A 17,982-nucleotide genomic window follows, 5' to 3' on the forward strand; every position below is an offset into this window, starting at 1 on the left:
GATATGACAGAAAACTGGAGAGGCAGATATCACATAAGACTTCATAAGGAATAGTAGATAATTTGGATTTTACCACAACTGCAATTAGATACTGTCAACAAGCTTTAGACGAAGAAAAAGCAACATGATCTCATTTATATTTTTTTTCAAAATCTACTCTGATGCAGTGTGGAGAAATGATTGGAAGGAGGTAAAAGAAAATGTAGAGAGACAAGTAACTACACACTATTGCTTTAGTCCAGGTGAGAAATGATGGTGGCTTAAACTAGGATGACTAGAATGGCAATGGAGTTTGAAAAAGGATGAATTAAAGACACATTTTAAAGCAGATAATCCTTTAAAATGCTAAAATTGAGGTCTTACAGTGACAATATTAAGAGTATTTTTCCCCTCATGGTATTTCCCAAGTTTTTGTTAAACAATGGTACTTACATCTAAAATTTTTAAAACATCACTTACTTTAAAATAATTGAACTCTAAAGCAAACAAATAAGATACTTGTAAGCAAATCCAGGCCTAATATTTGCAAGGTCCACAGCCAGAGTATAAATGAAAGCCCATAGTATATCTCTAAAAATGTAAAAATTATAAAACAATCTGTTAAATAAAATGTTTAATTCATGTGTCTTGATGAAAATTTTAAAATACGAATAAAAGTATGATTTTTTTTTTTTTTTTGAGACAGAGTCTCACTGTCACCCAGGCTGGAGTACAGTCGTGCAATTATGGCTCACTGTGGCCTTGACCTCCTGGGCTAAAGGGATCCTCCCACCTCAGCCTCCTGAGTAGCTGGGACCAGAGGTACATGCCAATCATACCTGGTTAAGTTGTTGTGTATCCCGGCCCGCGGGATAGTCAGAGCAGTCCCTGGAGGAGGGGGTGGGAATTTGGGGAACAAGAGACACGAGAAATGGAGACAAGACAGTGCTCTGATCAAGTCTCGTTTAATGGCAGTAATGCAATGCCTTATATACATTTGGAGAGGAAGGGGTTGGGCTAAGGCGGAAATGATCTCATTGCCGAGGGCGTGGCCAGGTTAGTTTCGGTTTCTCCGGTCGGACGTCATGTTGCGCTTGCGCTATTAAATAACAATTTTCCCGGGCGCAGGAAAAGTGAGTGAAGAAGAAGCAGGAAGAGCGCCATCTTTAATGAGGTATTAGTACAGGGGAAAAAAGGCAAAGATAGGGAGAAGGTGTGGGGTGGAAATGAATATAGCTCAGGCGTTTAATCCTCAATTATTATTCGCTATGGCCGGGGCGTGCAGCTCCGGACAGGTCCCCCTTTTTATATTTTTATGATAAGAAAACCCCTCGGGAACTGCGCCTGTCTTAGGTTGGGTCAACTCACCCCCACCTTCTAGGCCCGTCATGGGATAAGGCAGCATCAAGGGTGGCCCTCCTGTCTTAGGCTCCAATGGAGATAGTGTCCTCTTACCCGTCATTGACTGTCCAGTTCAGCACACAGGGGAGGTGGTCTTATTAAGGTAAATAAGACTCACCATTTTCAGTCATCTCAAGGCGATGATAATGGACCTGTATAGGTTTGGCCTGGAAGGCCTCAATTTGTTGTCTGACAAATGCCATAAGCTTATTAAGGATTATAGGCCCGAGAGTGAGGAAGAGTAGAAGAGTGAGTAAAGGACCAAGAAATGGCAGGAGATAGGGGAGAAGTCCATCGAGTCCAGTCCATAGTGGATTGGCGGCCAGGCCTTTTCTGCGCTTTTCTAGTTCTTCTTGCAAAGTTTTTATCTTATCTCTGACGATTCCGGATTTGTTGGCGTAAAAACAGCACTTTTCCTGTAAAGCCAAACATATCCCTCCCTGTTCTGCCGTTAACAAATCTAGACCTCTTCTATTTTGGAGAACTACTTCAGCTAACGAGTCTACTTGGTCTTGTAAATCTTGTATAGTACTGGATAAAGTCTGTACATCTGAGATTGATTGGATAATTTAGTATATTGGGTTAGTGAGACTCCTAGGCCTGTGGCTCCTGTAGTAAAAGCAGTGGTGATTCCTAGTCCAGCCAACAAGGGAATAAATTGTATGGCTCGTTTCGGTCTATAAATAAAATGTTCAATAGCGGATATGGGGATAGGTTCATCTCCAGGGATGATATCAGTGTCGGGGAGAAGAGTGGCCAGAACACAAAGCCCTGTCCAATTTGTAGGTAGATACATATATGCCATGTTGTTTCCACAAACGAAAACCGAGCCATTTATAGCACACAAAGGGTTGGTGGCATTGATTATGGAAGTACAGTTGCCAAACACAACATAGCCTAAATCAATTTCTTTAGTGTTATTATATGATGGTGAAAAGAGGCAAGAGGAATTAGAAAACGCCATCGGTTGAACTAAGGGGGGGGGTAATAGGACAGGAATTATTTACTAAGGATTCATTTGAGTAATTGACATAGGGCAATGAAAGGTTAGGTATGGCTAGAGGAATAGGGGGGCCCATTTTAAGACAAAGCCAACAATCGTGGGCCAGGCTTGTATTGGACATTTGAAGTAAATTGTAAGTAGCATTGAGGATATCAAAGGTTTGGGCATCGAGCCTAAAATTACCTCTAAGCTCAGGCAGGGCTAAAGGGTGATATTGAAGTTCAGGATATGGAGCTTTATGAATTTCTTCTAATTTTTTCTGGACAGTTTTAATTCTTGTAATATCTAATGGGCCTCCTCCATCAGAAATGTGAATGGGGGTGGTAGTGCTCCAACAAACAGCCTTTCCTTTTTGGCCGTTACAAGGAGACTGTACAAGTTTATTAGTGGATCCTAATACTTGTACGTCATTAATGCCTCCAGTTTGTGTTTTTAGTAACGTGGCCGTATAATATGTTCTATTGCCTGATTTGCATTGTTGATAGGAGTTATAACAGGAACTATGTACAGAAGATTGGAAAGAGCTACAAGGGCATTCTAGGAGCGGCCCGCTAGGTGAGGTATCTCTTGGGGTAGACTTACATTTCCATAACTGGTTTGGCATTAGGTAAGCTGTCTTGCCCGTGCAGGTCACCTGGGTGATTCTATCTGACGGAGGTTCAGATATTTGTCCCCCTCTGCAGTCACAAGGCTGGCTGTATTGTTTTCGTAATAATTCTTTTGCCTTACGAGGGTCACCAAAACCTGCATAGACTGTCACTATGTTGTATAGAGCGATTATTCTCCAAAGGAATTTCATGTTAGGCTTCATTTTCTGAAAAACAAAAAGGAAAGAACTTCTCAGGGAGATTTATCTTCCCTGGACTGACAATGGTTATGATTTATTTGTCTTGCCAATCTTTCAGGCAGCCATCTGGCTGCATCATTTTTTTGTGAGAAGATGCATACTGAGCCTCTTCCCCAAATTAAAACTGGATCGGGGCCATGCCATGAACTATCAAGTGGATCTTTCCATTTTACCATTGCAAACTGTTTTTGAGATTCAGGATGCCAGAAACGGTCGGCAGCCGATTTTCCATGACTGTCCAAATTTAAAAAATTAAGGATAAACAGGGCATGATTGAGTATGTTTCTGGGGGTACCCTTCATGGGGTACCAGCTCCCCCCTTTTAATTTTGTGATAATAGTTTTTAATGACAGATGAGCTCTTTCTACTATACCTTGTCCTTGGGGATTATAGGGAATGCCTGTGGTATGTTTAATTTGTAGGGTATTACAAAATTGTAAGAAGGTTTTGGATATATAACCGGGGCCATTATCTGTTTTGATTTGTTTGGGTATTCCTAAAATAGAAAAGCAGTGTAATAAATGAGCTATGACATGTTTGGTGGCCTCTCCTGTTTGGAGGGTTGCACTGATGAATCCACTATAGGTGTCTATGCATACATGGATATATTTTAGTTGACCGAATTCTAAGTGGTGAGTAACGTCCATTTGCCAAATTTCGTTGGGGATGAGTCCTCGGGGGTTAACTCCTAGATGGGGAACAGGTAAATATGTTATGCAGTTGGCGCATTGTTTAACTATTTGTCGAGCTTGTTCTCTGGTAAGTTTAAACATAAGTCTTAAGGTTTGGGTGTTTAAATGATGTAAGGCATGTGCTTTTTGCGCTTGTTGCAAATTGTCTGTAGTGACTGTGGCTATGGTTTTTGTTGCCGTGTCAGCTGTTGCGTTACCTTGTGTGAGAGGTCCCGGTAATCCTGAATGTGCTCTAATATGCCCAAGAAAAAAGGGAGTAGTCCTTTTTCGGATAAGTTGTTGACATTGTAAAAATAGGTTAGCTGTGTCTGAAATATGTTTAATTTGAGACACGGTCTCTAAGAGGAGTATTGAATGAGCCAGGTAGGCGCTGTCTGTATAAATGTTAAGTGGCTGACAAGGAAAAGCTGATAGTGCTGCAATTATAGCTTGCAATTCGACCAGCTGAGCTGATGTATAAGTAGTCTGGAATTTAACGACTACATTATTGTAAGTGTAAGCGGCAAGTCCTGTGGAAGATCCATCAGTGAAAATTAGTAATGCGTCATTGAGAGGTTCTTTACTGGTAATACGGGGAAATACAAACGCATGAAGTTTACAAAATTGAATAAGTTTGTTAGGTGGGTAATGGTTGTCAATCGCGCCAGTATAAGAAGCGCAAGCAATTGGCCAGGCTTCCGTATTTTGTAACAGCCAATGGATGCGTGATTGAGTATAGGGCTGTATAATGGTAGAGGGTTCTATTCCAAAGTATTTTCTACTGTTTTCTCTTCCCAAGATAATTAGATCAGCTATGGCATCATAATAAGGCAACAAAACCTTTTTAGGGGAGGAGGGCAGGTGTACACACATAATGGGATTGTTCTGCCAAAATAGGCCAGTAGGGGTTATTGTTGTGTTAAAAATAAGGAATATTAATGGCTGAGAATAATCAATACCAGTAACAAATTGTGTTGCAATGGCATGTTCTACCTGTTGGAGTGTTATTAATGCTTCTTTAGTAATGGACCTGGGGGATTTTGGGTTAGAGTCTCCTTTTAATATATCGAAAAGAGGTTTTAACTCTCCTGTGGTGAGCTTTAAGTACGGTCGAAGCCAATTTATGTCTCCCAGTAATTTTTGGAAATCATTTAAAGTTTTTAAATGATCACGACGTATAACGGCCTTTTGATTAATGATTCTGGGTCCATTAATCTGGAAACCAAGATAAGTGTATGGATCTTGTAATTGTACCTTTTCTGGGGCTATCTGTAGTCCGGCTGCTGTTAACTCTTGTTTGAGTTGGGCGAAGCACTGTAAGACTTGTTCGCCAATTTCTCCTGCTATTAAAATATCATCCATATAATGTATAATATACATTTGTGCCCATGTTTTTCTGACTGGCTCTATAGCGGCAGCTACATATTTTTGACACAAGGTAGGACTATTGGCCATACCCTGAGGTAAGACTTTCCATTGATAGCGCTTCATTGGTTGTTTAAAATTTGTAGATGGAAGACTAAAGGCAAATCTTTTCTGGTCAGCAGGGTGAAGGGGAATTGTAAAAAAGCAATCTTTAAGGTCAATAACGATTTTAAAATATTTTTGAGGAATCACAACCGGTGAAGGCAATCCTGGTTGTAAGGCACCCATAAGGATCATAGTGATATTTACTGCTCTTAAATCTTGTAAGAGTCTCCATTTACCAGACTTCTTTTTAATAACAAAAATAGGTGTATTCCAAGGGGAATTACTTTCCTCAATATGTCCTGCTGCTAGTTGTTCCTGCACTAACTGTTGGGCAGCACTTAGTTTATCATTGAGTAAAGGCCACTGATCAACCCAAACGGGCTCATCTGACTTCCAAGTAATGGGGTCAGCGCACCTTTGGGGTGCAGGTATGTCAGTGGCCTGAGCTAAAAATTTCCAAACCCCTTTTTATCAAGTTGTCCTGAAACCAGTATAGGCTGTGGGATACCGTTCTCTCCTTTTCCAAGACCTTTACCAGGGGTGTATCCTTGAGCTAACATTTGTGCAGTAACTATATCATTTGGACTACACATTATAATTTTCATTTGAGAGAGTAGATCTCGCCCCCAAAGGTTAACAGGTAGGTAAGGGATGACAAATGGCTTAATGAGGCCTGAATTGTTTTCTTTATCTGTCCATGTTAGGTATTTAGAACTTTGTTTAGGATTACTGCTTTGTCCAATTCCTCTCAAGTGAGTTAAAGTTTCTGTGGTAGACCAATGAGAGGGCCAATCTTCCTGTTTAATGATAGTTACATCAGCCCCTGTGTCTATTAGTCCAGTGAATGCCTTCCCATCTAACCATAAGGTTAGAGAGGGTTTTTGATTTGTAATTGGTTGCACCCAATATATATCTGATGATCCGAAACCTTTTATATTTCTATTAGAGTATTGGATATTATTATCTGTTTTAACCAAAGGTAGCAGGAGTAACTGAGCTATTCTAACTCCTTGAGGGACAGTAATAATACTATCAATAGCTCTGGCCATAATTTTAATTTCTCCTTCATAATCATTATCGATAACTCCAGGGAGGACTTGTAAGCCTCTCATGGTGACACTACTTCTTCCTAAAAGTAGCCCAAAAGTGTTAGGTGGTAAGGGTCCATATATTCCGGTATTTAAGGTTTGCGGTCCCATTTCAGGTGTTAGTATTGTGTGGGAGGTGGAACTGAGGTCCAATCCTGCACTTCCTGGGGTTGCTCTACTAAGTTTTGAAATGGATTGCTGTTGCTGGCTGGAACAAAGCTGACTGCCCCATATGCTTGTTTCAGGGCCTGAGGCTGGCCCCTCATCCCGTTTCCCTGCCTGGGGGGTAAAGGATTTCCTTGAATGTCAGTTTTAGATTTACATTCGTTTGCCCAGTGCCTTCCTCTTTTACACCTTGGGCAAAGGCCTGGGATTTTTGCTTCTGGACTCTTATTTTGGTTTTCACAGCAATCTTTTGCAAAGTGTCCCCTTTTACCGCATCTAAAACATCCCCCTTTATCTTTACCTTTGTTAAGGAGGAAATCTCTTACTGTTTGGCCGCTAAAAGTGGTGGCCATTGCTAGGCCTTGTTGATATGAGGGCCCAATATCTGAACAAAGGCGAATGTATCCTGTTAAATCTGTTTTCTTTCGATAAGGTCTGATTGCCGCTTGGCAGGCGGGGTTAGCATTTTCATAAGCTAACTGTTTAACATAATCTACACCCGTTTCTGCATTTCCAAAGATTCTACCTGCCATGGTCATAAGTCTATGCACAAAGTCTGAAAATGGCTCATCGGGTCCGTGTTTAACCGCTGTGAGCGAGGCCCCTGGATCTCCTTTAACGGGAAGTTTTCTCCAGGCCTTTGTAGCAGCAGCCTGGATTTGTGAGAACAGTCCAGGGTCATATTGCATTTGGGCCTGAGTGTCTACATAATTACCTGAACCAGTTAACATATCAAAATCCCAACCGTTTCCTGCCTGTTGATTTCTTTTAGCTGTATCTCTACAATTTTCAAAGAACTCTGACTTCCAAATTAAGTGGTCTCCCCCAGAAAGAACTGCCCTGACTAAGGTATTCCAGTCTGTAGGAGTGAGCCAATTCTCAGCTACAGATTCCACTATAGCAAGCGTATATGGAGCAGTAGCCCCATACTGAGAGGCAGCAGTCTTTAACTCTTTTATAATAGTAAAATCAAATCCAGTATGATGCCTCCAAGCCTGTCCCTGTTCATCTATGGTTTCAGTGACCGGAAAAACGTCTTTGGAGGAGGAGTCTTCTCTATGTCGGCTAGCAACTAGCCCCCCTCTTGGAACATGTTGTCCAGGCCGCTGAAGTGGGCGCAAAGAACCCTCCATAGCGTCTGAGTTAGGTATTTCTTCATTTCCTGTTTTTAGCTTTTGGAGCCTAATTATCAATGATTGATGTAACTCTTCAAGTTTAATCTGTTCTTCTAGTTGAGCAATTTTTGCTTTAATTCTTCTTTGGGATCTATTGCTGCCATAACAATGGGCGCAGAAGCCTCATTATGTGTCTTATTATATGGGGGTGGGTATGAAGAACAGGGAGGCAAATCAGGGTTGTGATATTTAGCCGCCTCTTCCTCTAAATCATCCCAATTTATATCCGATTGATTAGGCTTATTAATTTCCTCCTCCTTTTGAAGCATCTGTAAAATTGGGTATTTTTTTGGTTTGTTTTCATGTGGTATTTCTTTATCTGTTACAGAAGGAGACTTGATTTCCTCATGATCACTTTCGAGGGAAATGAGATCTTCCTCCGTATCTTGCGGAGGCTTCGTGAGGTTAGAGCGGGAGCTAACCTTTAAAATATGCTCTGTCTGAGCGACCGCAGCCATGACTTGCGGATTGGCCTCCTTCTTATCTATTAAATCTCTAATGAGGTTCCAATAAGAGAAGGTGGTTACAGGAATTTTTTCTGGCCCAAAAGTATTATAATAGTCCTGAAAACAATCCCCTACTCTACGCCATCTTTTAATATCAATAGTTCCTTCCTGTGGGAACCAAGGGCAAGTGTCTTACAAAATCAAAAAATTTAAACAAATCATTACCTTTAACCTTTACTCCTCGTATCTTTAAAGCCTCTTTTAATTGTCCTACATATATTTGATGTTGGCTTAATTCTTGTCCCATTTCGGACGCGTCACTTACCTTCGATTCTGACGCGGCAGGTTCCCGCGGTGATCGGAAGAGTTTGACTCCTTTTGTCTTCGTTAGCGGTCGACCGTCCTTTTGCGTCCTCTTCCTCACGGAGTCCCTCGTTTCCAGGTCCCTGTTCGGGCACCACGTATCCCGGCCCGCGGGATAGTCAGAGCAGGCCCTGGAGGAGGGGGTGGGAATTTGGGGAACAAGAGACACAAGAAATGGAGAAAAGACAGTGCTCTGATCAAGTCTCGTTTAATGGCGGTAATGCAATGCCTTATATACATTTGGAAGGGAAGGGGTTGGGCTAAGGCGGAAATGATCTCATTGCCGAGGGCGTGGCCAGGTTAGTTTCGGTTTCTCCGGTCGGCTGTCATGTTGCGCTTGCGCTATTAAGTAACAATTTTCCCAGGCGCGGGAAAAGTGAGTGAAGAAGAAGCAGGAAGAGCGCCATCTTTAATGAGGTATTAGTACAGGGGAAAAAAGGCAAAGATAGGGAGAAGGTGTGGGGTGGAAATGAATATAGCTCAGGCGTTTAATCCTCAATTATTATTCGCTATGGCCGGGGCGTGCAGCTCCGGACAGTTGTGGTTGGTGTTTGTTTGTTTTTTGTAGAGACAGAATTTTGTTATGCTGCCCATGCTTGAACTCCTGGCCTCAAGCAATCCTCCTACCTTGACCTCCCAAAGTGCTGGGATTATAGGTGTGAGCCACCATGCCTAACCTAAAGTTATGATTTTTGTATAACTAAAAGTTGACAGAATATCAAAGACAACTGAATTTAAGCATTATTGCACATGTCTGGATATAATGTTGATGAGCCAGCAGTGTCTAGATAAAAAATAAGATGAAGACATATATAATTTTTAAATTACAATATAGTCCATACAATTTTTCTTTCTACCTTAATTTTATCAAATCACTAATCAGGTTATTAACAAGCTTTTCTCAAAATTTGTATCATATTGCCAGTAAGTATCCAAAGGATTAAAAATAAATTCAATTTATTTAGACCATAAAAAATGTTTAATAATAACATATTGGGTACTTAAAAATTGCCAAGACAATAGATTTTAAAAGTTCTCATCACAAAAATATGGTAAGGATGTAAGGTGATGGATATGTTAATTAGCTTGATTTAATCATTCCACATGTATACATATATCAAAACGTCATGTGTACACTATAAATACATATAATTTTCATGTCAATTAAAAAATAAACATTGACATAAGAAAAAAGTGTATAAAATTTAAAGATCACCAAAATTTATATTAAATGTGAAAAATTAAAAATTAAAAGTTTCATATTGGTTTTCAAATGTTATCTTCTTTTTTCTATTTTGAGACAGAGTCTCACTCTGTCATCCAGGCTGCAGTGCAGTGGTGCAATCTCAGCTCACGGCAACCTCTGCCTCCCAGGTTCAAGCAATTCTCATGCGTCAGCCTCCCAAGTAGCTGGGACTACAGGTGGCGCCACCACACACCAGCTAAATACAAAAATTTGTATTTTTTGTAGAGACGAGGTTTCACCACGTTGGCCAGGCTGGTCTTGAACTCCTGGGCTCCGCCTTGGCCTTCTTTTTTTTGAGAAAACATTGATGTAATTTTCTTTTTTTCCTTTTTGAGTTCCAACCCCAAAAATATTCCAGGAAAAGATAGGGGGAGGCTGGGCTGGTTCTTCTTCAATGGGCTTTTGCCATCAAGGAAAACAGTGGACTTGCCCCACATCCAGGCTACCCCCAGCCCACTTCTCCCCTGCTTAGCCCAGGGGGGTGGGAAGAGGAGGTGCAGGGCAGGGAGACAGTAGAGGTGGCAGGGGTAGCCGGGAGGGAGGGGCCAGGGCAGTGATGCTTTTGGGTAAGAAGTTGGGCTGAGGCTGGGGGTACTGGGGAAGAGCTGCCCATCTGCAGTTACCATTGCTCAGTGACAGAGCCTCAAAGCTTGGCCAGAGCTAAAGGTACCACATGGGTATGTGTGAAGCAGGCTAAGCGGGATGGCTGCAGCCAAGGAGCTGGGGGAGGGCAGGGCTGTTGATCTGCCAAGGTCGTCTGTAGCATGTCATGCCAGCCTGGGAGGCCCCTCTGTTGCTGCCCTGATATGCTTTTCTTCCTGCAGCTGGCTGTCTGTGAATTCCCTCTTATGCTCCTGCGCTTTCTTCATAAACCAGTTGGCATCTCCACGGTAGTACCCATCATTCTTGGTCACTGCCAAGCTGCCCAAAGCCATCAGGGTCCTCTGAACTGCTGCCATGTCTTTGCCTTCAAAGAGGTCAACAGTCTGGAACATGTCAGTCTTGGTGACCCCATAGTCCTCAGCTGCCTTCAGGAACTGAGCCACCTGCCCCATCTGCTTGAAGACCATGGAGGGCAGGTTCTCGGGCAGGTTCACTGGCGTGGAGCCATCAGGGTACAGGCTGTTTACCAGCTTGCTCAGAATCACACCATTTTTTTTTATTATTATTATACTTTAAGTTCTAGGGTACATGTGCATAACGTGCAGGTTTGTTGCATATGTATACATGTGCCATGTTGGTGTGCTGTACCCATTAAATCATCATTTACATTAGGTATATCTCCTAATGCTATCCCTCTCCCCTCCCCCTCCCCACAATAGGACCCGGTGTGTGATGTTCCCCTTCCTGTGTCCAAGTGATCTCATTGTTCAATTCCCACCTGTGAGAGAGAACATGCGGTATTTGGTTTTCTGTTCTTGTGATAGCTTGCTGAGAATGATGGTTTCCAGCTTCATCCATGTCCCTACAAAGGACACGAACTCATCCTTTTTCATGGCTGCATAGTATTCCATGGTGTATATGTGCCACATTTTCTTAATCCATTCTGTCACTGATGGACATTTGGGTTGATTCCAAGTCTTTGCTATTGTGAATAGTGCTACAGTAAACATACGTGTGCATGTGTCTTTATAGCAGCATGACTTATAATCCTTTGGGTATATCCCCAGAAATGGGACAGCTGGGTCAAATGGTATTTCTAGTTCTAGATCCCTGAGGAATCGCCACACTGTTTTCCACAATGGTTGAACTAGTTTACAGTCCCACCAACAGCGTAAAAGTGTTCCTATTTCTCCACATCCTCTCCAGCACCTGTTGTTTCCTGATTTTTTAATGATTGCCATTCTAACTGGTGTGAGATGGTATCTCATTGCAGTTTTGATTTGCATTTCTCTGATGGCAAGTGATGATGAGCATTTTTTCATGTGTCTGTTGGCTGTATGAATGTCTTCTTTTGAGAAGTGTCTGTTCATATCCTTTGCCCACTTTTCGATGGGGTTGTTTGTTTTTTTCTTATAAATTTGTTTGAGTTCTTTGTAGGTTCTGGATATTAGCCCTTCGTCAGATGAGTAGATTGCAAACATTTTCTCCCATTCTGTAGGTTGCCTGTTCACTCTGATGGTAGTTTCTTTTGCTGAATCACACCATTCTTTAGCCAGAGCTGGAAGCCCAGGCGCCCACGGTCTGGGCAGCCCACATCAGGGCCATACTGCACTATGATCCACTCCACCAGCCGTTCCTCCAGTCCCTCGTCGTACTTCTTCTCAATTCTGGACTGAGCTTCGCAGCTCATGCCATAGGAAGGACCCTTATTGGCCATGTCTGGGGAGAGAGGGCTTCCTCGGGCCTCGGGAAGGAGTGAAGACTTTGTCTGGGCTTGGACAGACCTTTTTTTTTTTTTTTTTTAAGAGATGGGGTCTCACTATGTTACCCAAGTTGGACTTAAAACTCCTGGGCTCAAGTGATCCTTTCACCTTAGCCTCCCGAGTAGCTAGGACTACAGATATGTGCCACTGTGCCCAGCTATCATATGTTATCTTTTTTCTAAAATATTCAAAATTATCTATAAAAACTCAAAGACAAAATACAAATTATAATTAACAATTACCAAATGTTAAGTAAATTTATCATAATAAAGTTTAAACTTTAATGTGATTTTTTAAAAAGCTAAGTCCTATTATGTATTTTTACGAATACAGAACTACTCACAATTCTAGAGTTCAAGGCTCATCTACGGCCAATGTCCACAATATCAGCACCTTCACACATAAAATTTAAGAGTAATATGAATTGTTTAACATTGCAAAATATTCTTCAACTGCCATGAGCCACTGTTACAAATATCATCCTAATTTATATCTCCAGAACCACATACTGGAATACAAAAAGAAACAAGAAAATGGATGCTCAGCAGCCCTGCGAAATATTACTTCAATGTGCAAGAATCTACTGCGTTTGTGCTAATTTGTCTTTTCCCTCACCTAAGAACTTATGTCACTCAAATCCTCCCCATACTCCAAAGCAGTGTCCATAACCAGCATCAACAGCCCATAACCTTCATGACATTCACACAGAATCACTTTTTGCTTCAATGGCACACGGCAAGAGATGGAGGAAAGTGTTATCTGGAGCCTGAATGGTGTTAGGTCACTACAGTGGACATTTGGATTACAAACTGTACTATGCCACTTAGTGCTGGATCTTAAATGACACTTATATTTTGAACATTTGTGATATATGCGTCCTTTAAGTAAGATCCAAAGCAGGGGCCCCTGTTGCCCAGGTCTTAAGGTGATACTCTAAACTTTAGTGAATATTTCACCCAGGATCTACTGAAATCTAAGAAAAAAAAAAAATTCGAGCAGACTGATAACAGCTTTTCTTTTTAAAATGTATATAATGAGAGAGCTGTTAACAAAGTCAGAAGAGTTCTTGACAGAAGTAAAGATGGCTGTAGTGGGGGAGAAAAGAAAACAGGAAACCTTTCTCTACCAAGTTTCTGCAATAATTGACTAATTATAACATGGATGACTGGGAGTTTAGAACCTACTACTTGTATTTTTCAATCTTAACTTTCCCTAATATGGTAAAAACCTGGGTTCAGAAAATCATCTCGTGTCTTAATTCAAGCTTATAAAGGTATATCAGATTAAAGGCAATAAAACATATTTTATAACTAAAAATAAAACACAATATAATGAGAGAGCAGAAATCAATGTTACAAAGGCTCTGGAGAGGTAAGAAAAGTCAGATACTCAGTTCTTTCTTTGGATACTTTTATCAACCAAACTGCCTGCTGTATAAGATTACTGGCCTATAAATTAACTTTTGCAATTAAAGCAGAGAATTTTAACTTGAGGCAAACAAAACCCTATTGTTCACTAAGTTTTATCACCAACGATTACAGGACAGAGAGAACTATATCCAACACTGTATGCTTTAAAAGAAACAAAACTTGTTTTTCAATTATGGAAGTAATATATGTTCATTATAAAAAACTTTAAAAACTACAAAAATATAAAATGGTATAAAGTATGAAAGTCACCCATAATCCTAACCCTAAACTATTAACATTGTTATATTTCCCTTATTGTGTATGCTGCCTTGCCTATTTGAGATCATACTGTGAACCATGATTTTATACCATTCATTTTTCATTTAACTTTACATCATAAACATTTCTCATATTATTTTATTATTCCTAAATATCATTTGCAAAGGCTGCATAAGTCATATGCAGACTTATACTCTAATTTGCTTAACCATTCCCCTAATGTTGGAGGTTTAGGTTGATCTTTGGTTTCTTACTACTCTAATAACATTGTGATGAATATCTTTATTTATAAATCTTTATCTGCATTTCCTAATATTTCCTTAGGGTAGAACTAGACTATGGAAACCAAGAAAATACGTATTTTTTAAATACCTTGAATGTTTGTCACCAGTTTTTTCTAATAAGGTATTCTACATTATATGTCCACCAATAATGTATAAAGTGCCCTTTTCACCCTCCATTATCAGTGTATCAGGTATTCATGACTTTTTTCCAGTATTTGATAATCTGATAAATGAAAATAATTCATTGCTGTTTTGTTTTCTATTTCTCTACTAGTGAAACAGAACCTTTTTTTGCAAATATTTGTTAGTCTTTATTTGCTCTTCTGTTAATTGTCCATACATACTAATAGATACTAATATCTATTTTCTTGGTGATTCATATATATGCTCCATAAAGAAAAATATTGTCTTTTGCATCATATTTATTGTGATTACTTCCATTTTTGTGTCTTAACTTACATATTGAGTTTTTCAAGAAAGTTAAAAAATTTTTAAATAGGCATCTCAAGTTTTCCCCTTGTATTTTCTTCTTTTGATTTTAAGCTTATTCATTCATTCATTCATTCAACAAATATTCACCAAAGACTTGCTATGTGCCAGAAACTATGCAGTAACACTAAAGACACAACAGTAGATAAGACATATTTCTTGCCTTCAAAGAGTTTCTATTTGGCCAGGCAAGGTGGCTCACACCTGCAATGCCAGTGCCTCAGGAGACCAGTTCGGGAGGACTGCTGGAGACCAAGAGTTTGAGACCAGCCTGGCCAACATGGCAAGAACCTCCCTCCATAAATAAAAAATTTAAAATTAAATAGGCAAGGTGGTGCATGCCAGTAGTCCCAGCTACTCAGGAGGCTGAGGCAGGAGGATCGCTTGACCCCAAAAGTGCAGTGGCATGATCTTGGCTCACTGCAACCTCCGCCTCCTGGGTTCAAGTGATTCTCCTGCCTCAGCCTCTCGAGTAGCTGGTAGTATAGGCACATACTACCATACGTGGCTAATATTTGCAATTTTTAGTAGAGACGAAGTTTCACCATGTTGGTCAAGTTGGTCTCAAACTTGGGACCTCAGGTGATCTGCCCTCCTCAGCCTCCCAAAGTGCTAGGATTACAGGCATCAGCCACCTATTTTCTATATTTTCTTGTATTGTCTACTAAAATATTTTTGAGTCTGTCTTCTCAAATTCTTTTGCCTGGAATTTATTGTAGTATACACTACAAAACTAAATTAATATTTTTTCTAAGCAGCTAGTTAACTATTCTGGCAATATTTACTTAATAATTCATTCCTTCCCCAGAAATCCTTACTGCTGGCGGGGAATGGTGGCTCACGCCTGTAATCCCAGCATTTTGAGAGGCCGAGGCGGGCAGATCACTTGAGGCCAGGAGTTCGAGACCAGCCTGGGCAGCATGACAAAACCCCATCTCTACAAAAAATACAAAAATTAGCTGGGTATGGTAGCACATACCTGTAGTCCCAGCTACTCGGGAGGCTGAGGCAGGAGGACTGCTTGAACCCGGGAGACGGAGGTTGCAGTGAGCCAAGATCATGCTATTGCACTCCAGCCTGAGTGACAGAGTGAGACCCAATCTCAAAAAAAAAAAAAAAAAAAAAGCAATCCTCACTGCTTTCATATATTAACATGTTATATATACCAGGGTCTATTTCTGTCTATTCCATTCCTTGATCTGTCTGCTAATTCTTGGCCGAGCATTACATTGATTTAATTATTCACACTTTATAATATTTTAAAATATTTGGTGTTGTTAGTCATGCTTTTCATTTTAATTATTCCATTTTTCAAAGCTATTTGCACTTACGAATCTTTTATAGGTAATTTTTTATAACCCCTCTTGGGATTTTCATTGGAATTGAATTATAAATACAATTTAACTTGGGAAGAAACAAAACCTTTATAATATTCAGTCTTTCCATCTAAACATTCCTTTTTTCCATTTCATCTTTCTTGAAGGCATTAATGTATTCCTGGTGATTCCAGAGAAATCAGAAGTATTAATTAGTAGGCTTGCATTTATATATATACCGTAGTTCCTAAGCACACCCAACCTTGATGACAAAGCAGTGTCTTTGAAAAGGAAAACAAATAAATGGACATTGTGTTAGCCCCTCATCATTTGTTTACACCAGATTATAACAACTTTCTATGTGTACCTAGGTGAGCAAAAATGTTAACAAGAGTGGACCTTCCATCTCAGAACACAGATTTACACCAAACATCCCCTTACATTTTTTTAAAAAACGACTCTGGTTTTGTCATTTCTTAATTTTCCACTCATTACAGACTTTCTTTGGAATAATAAACAATAAATTCTGTTATTAACTCAAATTATATGTTTCTACTAAGGGAAATTCTAAACAATAACAACAACAGTAACAACTACTAACTATTGAATATCTACTATGTTCTATCATTAATCTTCAAAATAATCCTGCAGGATAGGTGGCTATATTCACCTCACAGGAAAGGAATCAAAAGCTTAGAAAGCAGAGGAGCAAATCCTTTCCTGCTCTGCGTTCAGCCACCCCCGCAATGCTTTAGGCTCCTTTTTTTTATTTGTAACGCTTTGGGAAGTTATTAAAGGAAGATCTATTACTTCCTCCTTTTGGGGCAGAACTGGATGGCAAAAAATAAAATTAAATTAAAATTAAAAAGGTTAGAGAGAAGCTCAAGATCACCCAGCTAGGTAATGCTGAAGAATCCAAATTCAGACCTAGCTCTCTCCCACTCAAGCTGACTCTCAAAATCTTCATCATCATCACAAATAACTAAAATGATCTCTTAACATCCACCAAATCTGTGGCACCACTAGCTTTTGCCAATATTCTATGTACGGAAAATGTACTTTTCAATAGCCCTACAATCTTCCAAAGTTTGCTGCTCTCTGTATTTTAAATACAAACAGGTAAATAAGTAATGGGACACCGCTAAAAGCTGACTGGGGAAAGAAATACAAGCCACTAAACTGCTTTGACAGTATCTGCTCTTCAAGTTCTTACAGAGGAGGAGATTGGCTTCACGTCCGTAGTACACATCCTGCTCCTACTCTGCCTGCAAGTCCACACAGCCAGTGACCCGGCAGGATTCTATAAAACACAGATACACAATGTCAATGTTGTTGACTACCTGGACATTTTGACTTTCTTTTGGGTAGTTGGATGTATTTGGGTAGGGAAACAGAATTGAATCACATGGCTTGGTACTAAAATGTGGGGCTCTATCACTGAGTCCTTGGCTTAGGAAATGTAATATTTGAAAATGTTGTGTGCTCATCCACTAGACCATGCCACAAATATTTTCAACTACACTCAATTTTCTACAACCTTGTTTTCAAAAGTCTTCAAACACTCATTATAAGAAAATATTTCTTATATTTAATATAAATCTTACTTTTTGAGTCTTTTATAATGATGAGAAATAGGCCCCTTACAATAATAATTTTTCAAATACAGGAAAAGCGCTTTTTAGTCCCCACTTTCATCTATAGTCTATAAGCAGCACAGCTGCTGTCAGCTCCGAAGTAGTTGATAAAAATCTTATATTTATAATACATACTTGCCCAGAAACTTGGGGTTAATTTCCATTTTAGAAGTGTTTTTATTAATCTTATAAATTACTGCAAAATCTGGAATAGCACCATCTCTTTTTTTAAACTTTTAAGTTCAGGGGTACAAGTGCAGGTTTGTTACATAGGTAAACTGGTATCACGGGGGTTTGTTGTACAGATTATTTCATCACCCAGATATTAAGCCTAGTACCCATTAGTTATTT

General features: G+C 39.9%; 1 protein-coding gene and 1 pseudogene across 44 annotated transcripts in view; both read right to left on the bottom strand.

Moving 5' to 3' along the window:
• Positions 1-928: 928 nt before the first annotated feature.
• LOC102118988 (myosin regulatory light chain 10-like) overlaps positions 929-17,982 on the bottom strand; it is a 113,152-nt gene continuing 96,098 nt past the window's right edge. For 43 of the 44 annotated variants that reach the window (XR_012414101.1, XR_012414108.1, XR_012414109.1 and 40 more), the window contains 2 exons: positions 8,571-8,739; positions 929-3,197 (listed from right to left, as the gene is read on the bottom strand). Coding sequence is in view for 39 of the 44 variants with exons in the window: in XM_073994314.1 (XP_073850415.1) it covers positions 2,331-3,197; positions 8,571-8,739 (1,036 nt within the window). In the remaining 5 variants the exon portion in view is untranslated. Of the gene's footprint in view, positions 3,198-8,534; positions 8,740-17,982 lie in introns of those variants that run through there. The other variant, XM_073994333.1, reaches the window with a different exon arrangement.
• LOC102119760 (transgelin-like) lies at positions 10,437-12,196 on the bottom strand (annotated as a pseudogene).

Source organism: Macaca fascicularis, chromosome 6 (genome assembly GCF_037993035.2).
Source record: "Macaca fascicularis isolate 582-1 chromosome 6, T2T-MFA8v1.1".
Taxonomy (NCBI): Eukaryota; Metazoa; Chordata; class Mammalia; order Primates; family Cercopithecidae; genus Macaca; species Macaca fascicularis.